We start from the raw sequence: 13,952 nt of genomic DNA on the forward strand, positions 1-13,952 counted from the left end.
ATTCCACAAGACGACAGAATTTTTTGTCTCGGTGCGAGGAGCCCTGCAAATTTTAATTTCGGGGTGTGTCTCCATTTCATCCTTAAACCACTTGATCGGTCTTTCCTCTTTCTCAGGGCAAGGTAGTTCATCCAAAAAAGGCTAACTATTTTTCAGAGAAAATTCATAACCTGTGGCCAAATGAAAGTTCCCAAGATCCACTGGGGGAAGCCAAGATTGTGAACCTGGAATAAACCGAGTTTGTTGTACAGACTGACACTCTTGAGAAACAGGCCTGGTGTGGGAAACAGCTTTTTTTGACAGGATCAATCCACAGGCAACAAGATGATACCCACAGACACACACAGACACACACACACCATTTTGTATAAAGAAACAGACTAAAAGACAGTACAAAGGTTTCAGTACAGTATCTCACAGAGAAGGCAAAAACTATGATTCGCTGTTTAGGCTAAACCTTGGTTTGATGGAGAATGTGTATCTGTTATTGGAAAATTGGTTGGGAGCCCATGTCACTGGGGTGACATATCGCAGTAAGGTTAAGGTTTGTTGAACGAGATAGTTGCAGAGGGGTCAAAATGGGCAATATGGCGAGTGCAATGGAAGCTCCACCCCTTTGGGGCGGAGCTTCAACCACAAGGCCGTCCTGGCCATTTTGCAGGTTTCGCAGCCTGGTTGGGTTCACGCGTGCTAAGCCCGAAGCAGACCTGATGGCTTGGCATGATGGGGGAGGCCAGTCCCTGGGCCAAAGTACACCTACATTGGAATGATCCAAGTTTGACCCAGGTCCTCAGATTCACACACTCACTTCATCACATCCAGTTCCTGCCTGAAATGCAGCCACAGAGAAATCAAGACTTTGGTGATCCCATCTCATCCAGGATTACCACATCTTTCCTTCAAATTTTCAAACTCCGGGTTAGCGACTTAGAAGGCCATATTTAAAAAAAAAAAAAAAAATCAGTCTTGCCAGGCGAAACAGAAGCGAATTTTGAGAGTTCGTGTGAACCTCACGCCAACTTTCCCTCCTCGTCGACCTGCACGGTTTGAAAATCTCTGCGCGATATAGATTAAAACACAATGATGAAAAGTGGCATGTTTATTTCTTGCCCAACCCTAACACCAACGAAACCACTAGTTTATTTAATTCATGGGATGGGAATTCACAGACATTTATTTATAATTTTTTTTGGGGGGGGGGCTCAGCAGCAGTTTCAGAACCACTCTTTCAATCGCATCCTCTTAATTTTGGCTGGATCGAGCCCAGCGAAACCAAGATTAGTCTGTCAAATTCAAGCTCATGGATCTTGGTCTAGAAAGGCTTTGAAAATACTGGCATGGCGGGATGATGGGAGGACAGATGTGAAGAGCTGGACATCTGGAAACCCCAAGGGGAAAAAACTAAAGAACAGCCGAAAATGTAAACCAAAATGAAAATGCTCCCGTTGTTGAAATCATCTGCGCACATCTGTCCTTACATCTGGAATTAACAGGAAAGGTTGCCTTTTCAATAGAGGGAAAAAGTGCATACCTGATGAAATTAAATTTTCTGGCTCCCTGGGCTGTGAGCTGCTCTGATATCCAAACTAAGGCCTTACACTCACAAGTGCAACGCTACACTCGCAGCCCGGGACGAGAGAGGCCCCTGGCTCCCGTAAATCTACCCAAGCAAAATTTGAAATGTATTTGAATCTTCCTGGCTCTGACAGAAAGAAGACCAAATGGGTAGGAAGGAAGGAAAAAAAGAGTGCACAGTTCGAATGAACCACCGTTTATTAATGGCAGAAAAACGACCGTGTATGTTTCTCTACTAGTTCCTATTAAGTGGGATGAAAGACAATTTGGTCTCTTTTTTTTTTCAGAGAAGAAGAGAATTTTTGCAGAACATTTGCTGATTATTTTGGCTGAAATTCTCAGGGTTAATCCCCCCTGGAACTTTCTTCAAGGGGGGCGGGGGGAGAAGAATGAACAGCCAGGGATGGGAAAACAGGGAAGAAAATTTAGGACCAGCACCAGCACCCTGATCCAGATCGTCTCCTGGAGAAATTCAAAAGGAGTTCTTAAGCCCTCGGATAATAAGGGGGGAAAACCAAAGCCTTTTTTTCGGGGTGGGGGGAACATTTTGAGAAATGTTTGGCACGGCATCTGATGAGTTTCTCTCCCCCCCCCCCAAACCAAGTCTGCCTTCTCTTAAACGGGATCAATCGGAGAGAATGGAATGGAGCAACACGAATTCTTTCTTTGCCTCCAATCTACAAGCCATTTCCCACCTGGAGGACAACGTGGGGGGGGGGGTAGTGGCCCCCCAAAATAACCTTTCTACCCCCGTCTTTGGGGTTCCTCAATTCAGAAAACACTGCTGCTGGGCCTAAGGGAAGCAGCGAGGGGAGTTGGCCTGTTGAAGGCCAGGGAGACACGGAATAAGAGTTACAGGGCGTGAAAGAAGAACGTGGACTTGAAGATTGGGAAGGTGTCCATCGGACGCAGGAAATGTAGAATTCATTGTTCAAAGGAAGACCCTGGAGGAAGCGGGGTGGGCACGATGAATGCACATGGACCTAAAGTGAGGAGAACAACATAGGGCAGAGAAAGTCAACATTGTCCTCATCGCGGGGGCCTCCAGTGACTTCATTCGAACATCTTGGTCTAGAAGGTCACCGTCTTCGTAGCAGTCCTGGACAGGTGGGCCTACGGGCTTCGAGGGGAGAAGGGTTGGGGTCTGTGTACAAGTGCATCTTTGATGGCTCAGCAACATGGTCTGTAACATGGAGAGGGTTAGTACGGGGATTGTCCCCCACAAATGCACCTGGAATTTCCCACACCGGAAGCCAATGCGCTCCCACTATGCGCTACACAACGGTGAGGTCCTGGGGCTGCTAGGTGGGGGTTGACCAATCGAGAAATGAGCTGTCCATGGTGGGTTTCTCCTGCCAGTGGCCGTGTCCCGAGGGTCGTTCTGCCAATCTTCCACTTGTCGGAAGGGCTGAGAGGCCAACGGGTGGCACCTTGGCCTCCTCGCTGGGATCCTGGCAGGGCGCCTCCTCGAACTTCTCAGAGGTGGCCGATGGAGTTGAAGGTTCCTGGCTCGGAAGTGGCTCCAGCCATGTTCAACCAAGCATCCAGAGGGTTCTGGGAGGAAGGATGGAAGGGAGTGTTCTCGGTAAGGGTCAACATCATTGCATAAGCCTATGAAGCGACAGAAGAAAACACAGCACGTGAAAGAGGTTGTCAACAGGAGAGAATCCGATCTTTGTTTCAGAATCCGGGGCCGGGATTTCCAAGATTTCTCATCTGCCTCAAGTGGACTGTGTGCACCGGAATCACAGAGGATTTGGGGGTTGGGGGGGGGACCTTCCAGCTGTTGGGGGTTTCAGCTCCCATCAGCCTCAGAGGCAGGGAATTGTGGGCGTTGCAGAGTGCAAACATGCTTGAACTCTGGTTGAAGATGGAGAAAACTGGCTTAATTTGAACATCTCCATTAAACTACAATTTTGGGTACAGGGACTCAGGGGCCCCCTTCTAACCTGATAGTTGTTAAACAGAAGTTGACCACCAAGGAATCTGGTGTGCAATTTCTCTAAAACGTTTCAAAGATCTGGAACTGGTTGCTACAGCAATTGGAACAGATCTGGTTTAAAGCAGATTTTATTTTATTTTATTTTATTTTAATTTTTTAATTTAATTTAAATTATTTTATTTTATTTATCTATGAAATGATAAAGGTCCCTTCTAAAGAACCAAGTATTGATTACAGAACAGGGAAAGCTGATTGGCGGTTTCCTTGCGGGAGAACCGAAAGATATAAGTTTCCAAACAAATAACAGAGTCCTGAGATACAAAAGACAAAATTTAGAAGGAAAAGGAAAAGTGGTCTCCCTTTGGAGTGTTATGTCCTCAAAGAGAATAGTCATCTGGTGGCAGAGGGGGAATATGCATTTTGGAATCCCATTCTCTTTCTCAAATGCAAGCCCAAGATTGCAAAACGAGGCACAGATAGCAGAACATTGATAAAGAGTTAGTATATATTAGTTTTAAATAATGTGAAAGACAAGAGACATGCATGGGAACAGAAAATGACCTCTCTTTCTAAACAGAAAAGGAGATAAAAATGGTGTCTGCCCCGCTCCCCCCAAGGCAACAGAAGACTTCTTCTGTGAAGTTGCCATCGCTCGTCAAGGGCTATTCTATTGACTCGGAACTGGCTTAACAGGGATGCCAGTTCCTGAAGAAGGGTTGGGCATCCTGCTGAAATTTTGTTCGGCATTTGTCCCCCTACCACTTGACTCCACTGAAAGAATTTGATTGCCAAAAGTTCTTTCAAGGAGAAGAGTATTTGGGAGAAATTCTCACCCCTAGAAGGCACCTGCGCTTAGTGGTGACCCGTCCTTTGCTGCACAGCCTCCCTGACTTCCCACCCTTCCATGCAACCCCGGAGGGAAGACATCTCAACGCTTCCACAGACTGGGAAGCGGGAGTAGTGCACGAGATTTTGGAGAGACGGAACCAGCCAGGGCATTTCGCAACAGTAAAGTCTCCTTGAAAACACCCCCGAAAGAAATTCGAAAGAAATTCTCAAGCGCCGCAAGATTGAAGTCGAAAAACAGATGCCTCTTAGAACCCATAAGCCAGGTTCAATCCCCAGGAGACTTTGGAGAGGCGGGGCAGGAAATGCACCTTGCTCAGGTAGTTCGGCCTCAAGCTAGACCACATCCTCTGGCATGAGAAGGGGTGTGGGGGGGGGGGACGGACCATAGCATCTCCTTAATCTTGATGAAAATTGGAACTGCTTCCAAGGATGGAAGCCAAGTGGGGGCTCCAGAATCTCAGTGCTTGGTGGACCAAAAGGAAAACGGGCGAGCCTTGCTCCAAAACTCAGGGTAAAGTCCCAGGATCTACCTACCTGATTTTTAGCCTGCCTGAACAGAGTTTGTTTTAGTGCCTCCGAGTCTAAGGTGGAATTATACACATCTTTAACTTCAAAAGCTTCCTCGGAGGCCTTGCGAAGGTCCAGCCCCTTCCCAAACTGCGACATCTGTTCCAAATCTAACAAGCCGGCTTCGTTCTCCTCAATACACCTGTACCAAGGACCAGGAGGGGGAAAGCAGGGTGACCTGTTAGTCCATCTGGCTGCAGACAGTCGGGGATGCAAATGCCAAGGGGGGAGCTCCTCGGAGCCGCATGCGAGATGAACGGGAGGGTGAGCGACACAGACAGACAGGCAGGCGGACGGACTGGCGGACGGACATGGCCACTGAACACAATATCACAAAGCATGGGGCGGGTACGGGCGCCTGGATTACACAAGGGGGTTGCCGCTGCGGACATCCCCAGATCGGGCACTCTGGCTCGAACGGTTTGCATCTGCCTCGCCCACCCCTTTGCGTGAAAATATTTTATGTACCGAAGGAAGAACTTTACAGGGCACGTCATTTCCACTTCCCCCCTTTTTTCATCCTGCTGCTTCTTCGCATTCCCCGTTTCCTGCCCCGGGTTGCCCAGGTGGCTCTTCTCAAACCGTGGGCAGGCATGCGCTTCGAGGTTTGGCCCTCCATGAAATGAAAATTCAAGTGCTCGTAAGGGAAATGCCTTGGCCACTCGAGAAAGTGGAAGCAAATGGCAATTGTGGGCAATTGAGGGCAAAGTCAGCGAAGGCGAGAGGAAAAAAATCTACATCTCACTTCCTGGTACAGACCAGGGACGTAAAGCTGAGACATAATGTAGGTGATACCTTGGGCAGGCCCACTTGGGGCAAATACTTTAGAACATCACTGTGGGAATGTAGAAGCCCATCTTGGCTTGACCCTTGAAATAAAAAAAGCCTTCATATGCTCTTTATTAGCCTAACTAGGAAGGTCTTCTGTGCTCTTTATTAGCCAGAGCGTCTCCCGGAACAGACAAGAGGTGGAACGATTATTTAGTTATCCCTGGATTTAAGAAGGATCTAACGTGCAGAATGAGGAGACTGTCTCCAGAAGTGGCACACGTTCAGGGCAGAAGCAAGGTCAGGGAACTAGGGGTGACCCCATCTCGTGTCAGGGTTTCGTCCCCGTTGGGTGCCGGATGACATGATTTGGAATCCAGTGATGGTTGGAAATCTCCCAGCACCCAAGACATGCCTAGGGTATCTGGGGACCATGGGTAATGTGTTTCCCAGGACTGCTGGATGTCTTGGATGAACTGCATACACCAGCTTGAGCCTGCAGGCCATGGAAATGTCTTGTAGTTGACCAGCAGCCAAAGAAACGTTGGCACGCCTGTTCCTCATGAAGGGAATGGCATGTCTAGGGTTGACGCTATAGCCAGCCCCAAATGACTCACTCATGGTTCCCTGGGGCATGGAATGAGGGAAGAGAAAAGCAGGTGTCCCCTCCTCCCACAAAGATAGTTGAAACCCACCTCTGGGTGCGGTTAAAGCTCATGGTAAGGGACGCGGCCTCTTCTTCGTCCTCATCCTCATACCCTCCTTGTGGCTCAGCGGTTGGCGACACCGTCCCGTCTTGAGACTTCCCCGTGAGACTATCATCGTCTTCCTCTTCCAGTTCGTCCTCTTCCTCATCGACGTCTTCGACTTTGTCATTCGAAAGACTGTGGCCTTGGGCGCTGCCGTCGGCGTTCTGGATTTCAGGCCTGGTTGGGGGAGACCGCAAAGGTTAGAAGACAGGATGAGGTCTAGAAATCTAGATTCTCTTTGGAAGGCAACCGTTTCTTGCTCTGAATGTAGTTGCCTTTCCTGCCTGATCTGAAGAAGATCCAATGGAAACATTCCCTGGGGATCGAACAGAAATCTGTTTGGAAAGAAATTTTGAAAGTGGACTTTCCTCACGTTGAAAGAGACAGGAGAATTTGTCTTTGGAAGAGAATTAGGAAGAGGCGAGAATGAACATTTCTAGTAGTTATAATGGCTCCATATCACCTCAAGAAGAGAAAGAAAGCTGCAGAGACGTTTATGCTGTCCTTCAGAAACATCTAGCTGACCATGGTGGGAGAATAGAATAGGCTTTTGGTTAGTCCCAGGAAAGCTCTGTGGGTTTTGTTATGTTCTTAGAAAACAAAAATCACTGTGAAATGATCTAATGTCCCTACTCCTACTTCTTCTGGATTACACTGTCTCCTTCTTGATGGGACTCATAATTTCAACCAATGGTTGAAGACTGAGGTTGCATGACAATTCCTAAATTCCTCTCTCTAACACATCCTCTCAAACACATGGGCCCACCATTCACTGTTTTCTTAGAAGGAAGGATCAACATTGAGTTGGGCATATGTATCGTGTTAAACCAGGGTTGTAGAGTACATATAGTGGGAATCCATTGTCTTAACATGGGGTTGGGTGAATCAGGGCATCATGTTAAGAACATACCATGGTTTTTTTTATTGGGGCATAGCTTGTTATGTGGACAAAGCAACAGCATTTTGCTAATCCAGGCTTCAGGTGAAAACTTGCTGTGGGAACTGAGCCATTGAATTGCACTGATCCATGGCGTTGCAGGGCTTCTCAACTCTTGAGAAGAAGCCTTTTCTTCCTAGAACTCTAAAACAGGCAATGAGTGTTTTGGGAAATGTATTTTCAGGGTGCTGAATACACAAGGAGGAGTGTTTTATACTGTAAGCCCTCCAAGGTAGATCAGACTAGGAACCCAATGTTATATAGGTCAGTACTGCTTTTATTGTAAAGCTTTTATTGTAACTTGGAAGCTTTCGGTACTACAGCTTTACAGTAAAAGTAAAGCTTTAGTAGCCAAAGCTTGCAAGTCTGAATGTGCTTCCACCCTCCCTTCCTTTACTTTTGTGAGAACCAGGGAGCGTCTCGTCTGAGACATTTTCTCAGATTACATTCCTGCCCCAGACTCTCAGTCCTCTTTTATCTGACTATTGTCTTGATAGTGGTTCTTCCTCCTGTTCCTGTTCTCTCTTCTCTCTGCATCTACTCTGGAAAACTACACGCCGTTGTGTTTTTTTAATAGGCGAGCACCAGCTTTGTATGTCCCTCCAAAAATATTGTATCTGTGATGCCCAACATTTTTGTTGCGTCTTCTGACGCCCTGGTAAGTGGATTTTCCCAGGATTCCTTGTCAACCTGAAGATTCCCAGAAATCTGTATTCTGGGCCAGAGAAGAATATAAGGAAAACACCCACCAGCAGCAGGCATTTCCAGCCCAAGTTAGGGAATTCTGAACTGGAGTGACATCGCTCTCTTTGCTATGTTGAAATTGTTAACGCTCAAGCATTGACAGCTTGCCCTAGTTAAGTCAGCTGAGAGCTTGGCTATGTTTTCCAGACAGAAAGTGAATGCCAACTCCTTAAGAGCTAGGACTCAGTTATAGCCAGACTTTGGAATCTGGCATGGAATCGGGGAGGAATTCTCCATGGGAAAATAAATAAATAAATGGGGGTGGGGGTGGCGGGGCAATGCCACAGCCTTTGGAAACTTTAGCAGGAGGATAATTAATTGTTTTTGGTGTGGCACAATGAGAAGCTGGATATGTGCAAAACCTAAATGGACTATGTTTTTAGGGGGGGTGCCTTGGCAGATTAAATGTCTCCCCCAGCAATCAGAGGTTGAAAAAATTAAGAGCAGGGAAATACATGTGTTCCTGTGAGTCTGAGCATCTTGTCACCCAGTCTAATCAAACTAAGACAAACGGGTCATGTGTGCCTGGGCGTGGGTGGGTGGCTGGGTGCACACGTGTCAATTTTAGCCATGAGACTGTGCGTGAGGAAAAATTGCAGCTGGAATGTTTAGAGAAAGCCTCAAATCCACACACATTTGAGTGCAAACTTTGAACGTGAAAGTTTGCCAATTGAGGTGATGAGGGGAACCGAAAATGAGACCCTTATTGGTGATCTCACCTACCTTTTCTCTGCTAAAGCCGTCGATTGGTTCATCTCGCTATTTGCAATAAAGTTTCTGATTTCAGAGAAATAGGAGTCTTCTTTCTCGTCTAAAAGTGCATGGTGGTCTGATTCGGAGGCTGGTGAGGACGTGTTGTTCCCCAGGTGGTTTGTAATGACGCCGGCATGCTGGCTTACTGGAAGAGGAAGAAGAAGAGGGAGAGGAAGAAGGAGAAGAAGAGGAGGAGGAGAAGAAAAAGAAGGAGGAGGAGGAGGAGGAGGAGGAGGAGGAGAGGAGGAGGAGGAGGAGGAGGAAGAAGAAGAAGAAGAAGAAGAAGAAGAAGAAGAAGAAGAAGAAGAAGAAGAAGAAGAAGAAGAAGAAGAAGAAGAAGAAGAAGAAGAAGAAGAAGAAGTTGTTAATAACTGAAGATGGAGATGGACATTTGATGCGTGGATGTCCTCTTTTCCTGATGGGATAGGACAGAAGAGGAAGGTTTCATCCTCGTTGGTGTTGAGACTAGAAACCAAACAGGACCATGAAGGAAAGGAGAAGTCAAGAATTTGTTTGACTTGTCCAGGATGGTATGAGGATTGGGCATGGGGCTGGATTAGATGACCTCCAACCACCCAGCCCTATGATCCCATGATTCCATTTATAACTTATGGGGAATGTCAGGGGGGGAATTTGGGATGATAGAGTCAGTACGTGACACACCAAACAGGGTTTGGAAGTTTTATTGCTCTTGTAAAGCACAGAAGAGGAATACTAGGAGGCCCTTTGAGGGGGGGAACCCAAAATAGGGCTTTCTTAAGAATATAGGGAGCAGAGAGGACAAGTTTAAATATTTTTCTAGGATGGGCAAATTTTTATCTTCAAGACATGGTCAATGTTCATGAGTTGTGCACTGTTAACTTTATGCCTTTAAAATAACAACAGCAACAACAGCAATAAATATCAGAGAATGGAAGGGATGGAAAAGACCTTGAGATCATCTAGTCCAGCCCCTTCCCTGTGCAGGAATTTACCGCTACGGTTTATCTGATTTTGATGTCTCTCATGCTTTTCTGCAGAGCAACAGTAATAGTAATATAATAACAATATGCAATAATGCCCTCACATATACAAAACAGATAGATCCACAAAGATGCAACCGATCTTCTCTTCATCTGATATTACCCAAAATTGATATGTAAATATTGTTTGATTTTTTTTTTTAACGAAAAGCTGTACAACGAGCGGCAGAAAGTGGAAAAGATGACGCGGAGAAAAACAAGAGCTGCTTTGGAAATCCAAACTTTAACATCAACCAGACCCCACTTTTCCAAACAGAGATGTGGATCCAAGCTCATTTACCTCCCATTTGTTTGCCCTTCTTGAGTTCCTTTTTTAAAAATGCACTACCCTGCATTTTGGAATGCTTGTTGTCTTATTCTTATTCTTATTTATTTGATTGGCATGGCTGCCCATCTCATCTAAGTGACTTGAGGCAGTTGGTTTATACTGATTTTCTGCTCTAGGGAGCATTCAGGATAGCTAACGGAGTTGAGAAACAAAACTATGGTAGGACAAGTTGAAAACAGTTGAAAAGTAATCCTTAAATCTATCTATATACTACTAAAACTTTTATCTGTCTGTCTGTCTGTCTGTCTGTCTGTCTATCTATCTATCTATCTATCTATCTATCTATCTATCTATCTATCTATCATCCGTCCATGCATCCATGCATCCATGCATCCATGCATCCATGCATCCATGCATCCATGCATCCATGCATCCATGCATCCATGCATCCATGCATCCATCTATCTATCTATCTATCTATCTATCTATCTATCTATCTATCTATCTATCATCCGTCCATGCATCCATGCATCCATGCATCCATGCACCCATGCACCCATGCACCCATGCACCCATCTATCTATCTATCTATCTATCTATCTATCTATCTATCTATCTATCTATCTATCTATCTATCATATTCATATAGCCGCCCATCTCACACAAGGTGACTCTGGGCAGCGTACAACAATTAAAAAAATAAATACATTAAGACAGCTACACATAAAAAACAATAAAAACACACAAAACAGGAGGGGATAAAATTGGACCCAGAAGCAAACTGGCAACCAGTGCAGCTCGCGGAGCAGAGGTGTAATGTGTACCACCCTAGGGGCACACATAACTGCCCGTGCCGTTGCATTTTGCACCAGCTGAAGCTTCCGGATACTCTTCAAAGGCAGTCTGTGATGGAATGGTTTGGTGAAGGCCGCGCTCGGGGAGATAAGCATTTCCTTAGCCCCCAGAATGAGCGTGGGAAGGTGAAGAGGATGAGACTGGCACCAGCCTAAGGAATTCGCGGTGTTTGCTTGCTGGCTTGGGGAGTTTGGATTCAGTCTGGTGAGACTGATGTCAGGTTCAGCCCAAAGAACTCCACGAGACAGTACAGATACAGTTCTGTTGCATTTATTAGCTTCCACCTCCAAGACAGAAATCTGTCCAGACTGAATCTAAACTCTCCAAGCCAGCAAACAAACACCGCGAATTCCTTAGGCTGGTGCCAGTCTCATGCTCTTCACCTTCCCACGCTCTTTCTGGGGGCTAAGGAAATGCTTATCTCCCCGAGCGCGGCCTTCACCAAACCATTCCGTCACACAGCCCCAGGTGGAGCGCATTACAGAAATCCAAACGGGAGGTGATCAGGGCATGAGTGACAGTGATGAGGTCCCTCTGATCTAGGAATGGGCACGACTGGCACACAACGTGAAGCTGTGGAAAGGCCCTCCAAGCCATGACTGCCACCTGCTCCTCAAGCAGGAGTTGTGAGTCCAGGAGGACCCCCTCGTTGTGTTGATCTATTTGTTTCTTTGTCCCCTGAAGTTAGCCCAAACGGGGCATTATGCCGCAACAATTTTTGAATCAACGTCCCTCAAATCCGCTAATTTAAAGAATGTGTAAAAAATCTGGGACTCATGGCTCCTGTGAAATTGAAATTTCCACGATGTTCAGACCAGTTTTGTTTGCAAAGTTGTGGCCGTCGCAGCATCCTCGCGGCCACCTGATTGTGATTTCCGAGGCTCCCTGCCAGCTTCCCACAAGGAAGGTCAATGGGGAAGCTGGCAGGAAGTCAGAAGCCGTTCCTGCTCCCACTGCTTTTTTTGCCTGCCCGTGGTTACTCTGTTTCTCTGTTTAAGTAAATAAATCTTGACTTCTTACTGAAATTCGTTTGCTACTACAATTATTTTTCTAATCATGATCTTCTTAGATGATCATGGGACCGTCCAGCATTGGGGGAGAAAAAATATGGTCAGCCTAAAATTTAATGGTCGTTCTTTTTCCCTCCAAGGCTGACCAAACGGGTCACAGAGTTCTCTAGTAAATATTAAAATCATCAGTCGAAGCCTAGCCAAGGGGAGGCATCTCTTAACCGCATTTTTTCAACGCCAAGAGAGGCAACATAGTTAAAGAAGGGAATATGGGAAGAAAATATATTTATTCGTGTGCGGGAATTGTCGAAAAGGAGAAGATTCCGAGGGAAGAGGGACATGGAAAGAGAACGGAAGGGAGAAGGGGAGCTAATAGTTGGGAAAGCAAGCGGTGGAAATGTGAAAACAGCCCAGTGTGTAATTTTTACCCAACTCTTGCTAAATAAGCAACCAGTGACTATGACGGGAAAGTTTCTGATTACATCTCTGTGGGATCCTTCCAGGGTGAAGGCTCCGTTACCTGGAACGTTTTCGTGTTCGTGTTTTTTCAAGTGTCGGTCCAGATTCGTCTGCTGGCCAAAACATCGATTGCAGAGATGACATTTGAAGGGTTTCTCCTTGTTATGGATGTTTCGGACGTGACGCTGAAGGTTGGATGAAATGCTGAAGGACCGGTCGCAATATTTACACCTGGAGGCGAGGAAAATGGAAGAGGTGGGGTCAACAGCCCTTGGAGGTGGAAGGCCCAGCTGTCAAGTGAAGGTCTGTCAAATCTCCTCTCCTGCCACCCTGATTATTACATATAATCATATTTAAAAGAACCACAGGGGCTTAGGGGTAAAAAAACCCTTAATGGCTCCACGTCCTCCACGTTTGCTCAAGAGGGCAGCATTGTGACACATAAAGAGGGGATGAAAATGCAGGCAGAAGCCAAACTCGGTTCAGTCCAAGTCTTTGGCTCTTCAGAGCAAAGCAAGTGCAATGAAATCCACCCACATTTGGCAGTGCAGTTTGCCAAATTTGGTTTAGCCTTTGCCTGGGGCATCACCTGTGCTAAGAATAATTTTTCATGTTCCGTTTTGCCAGTTCTTGTAATCCTTTGGTTTTTTGACCTAGCTGACAGTGGTTCCCCTCCCTCCCTCCCTCCCTCCCTCCCTCTCTCTCTCTCTCTCTCTCTCTTTCTTTCTTTCTTTCTTTCTTTCTTTCTTTCTTTCTTTCTTTCTTTCTTTCTTTCTTTCTTCTCTCGCCTGCCTGCCTGCCTGCTCACTCTGAAAGTGTCTGGGTGCATACTTTCCAAATGCGCAAAAACTAGAAACACAGCAGCTCTCCAAAAATATCTGTCCTATTATTTTTGGAACCAGCAGAGATACCTTTCTAAAACACTCTTCCCAAAGTTTTTTGTTTGGGGGGGGGAAGCGAGGGGACCTTATAAACTGAGAAATGAGAAAGGTTTACAGTGTCAAATATGAACTCTCCTTAAAAGAACACTGCCTGTTGCTTAAGGTGGCCTTGTAAGCCCTCCACATTTTTTTCTCTCATCCTGCATCCCTTTTGCTCCCTAACAATAGTTTTTTCCTTCGCATGCAAAACTTGCAGGAGTCTCAAATTGCTGCTAAAGGGAATTGGTTTAGCCCAATCAGCAGCGGTTGGTTCAGAATGAGTTTGCGAGGTTCTGAAATGACAGTCGAGTTCGGACGTTGTGCTAAGGCATGGCTGGCTTCTTTGCTGAAAAAACAAACTGCAATTGGTTTCACACACTGCATTCAAGCCGAAACGTTCGTGCCTGGATTCCCAGATGGGAAACCGAAAGCAAACAATCCACGTTACAGCTTAGCGTGATGTGTGGATCCAGTCGCTAATTTAATCCTGGTAGCTTTTATAAATAAGTTATTAAAGAAATGGTTGTTCTTCCA

General features: G+C 46.1%; 1 protein-coding gene across 5 annotated transcripts in view; it reads right to left on the reverse strand.

Moving 5' to 3' along the window:
* Window positions 1-1,755: 1,755 nt before the first annotated feature.
* PRDM16 (PR/SET domain 16) overlaps window positions 1,756-13,952 on the reverse strand; it is a 337,046-nt gene continuing 324,849 nt past the window's right edge. For 4 of the 5 annotated variants that reach the window (XM_088136702.1, XM_088136703.1, XM_088136701.1 and 1 more), the window contains 5 exons: window positions 12,560-12,729; window positions 8,855-9,029; window positions 6,397-6,627; window positions 4,901-5,075; window positions 1,756-3,186 (listed from right to left, as the gene is read on the reverse strand). In XM_088136702.1, coding sequence (XP_087992828.1) covers window positions 3,052-3,186; window positions 4,901-5,075; window positions 6,397-6,627; window positions 8,855-9,029; window positions 12,560-12,729 — 886 coding nt within the window. In that variant the 3' untranslated portion in view covers window positions 1,756-3,051. The remainder of the gene's footprint in view (window positions 3,187-4,900; window positions 5,076-6,396; window positions 6,628-8,854; window positions 9,030-12,559; window positions 12,730-13,952) is intronic. The other variant, XM_088136705.1, reaches the window with a different exon arrangement.

The sequence above is a fragment of the Python bivittatus genome, unplaced genomic scaffold (assembly GCF_059951505.1).
Source record: "Python bivittatus isolate LINGU-HERP-01145 unplaced genomic scaffold, Pbiv_v1 ctg000090_np1212, whole genome shotgun sequence".
NCBI classification, from domain to species: Eukaryota; Metazoa; Chordata; class Lepidosauria; order Squamata; family Pythonidae; genus Python; species Python bivittatus.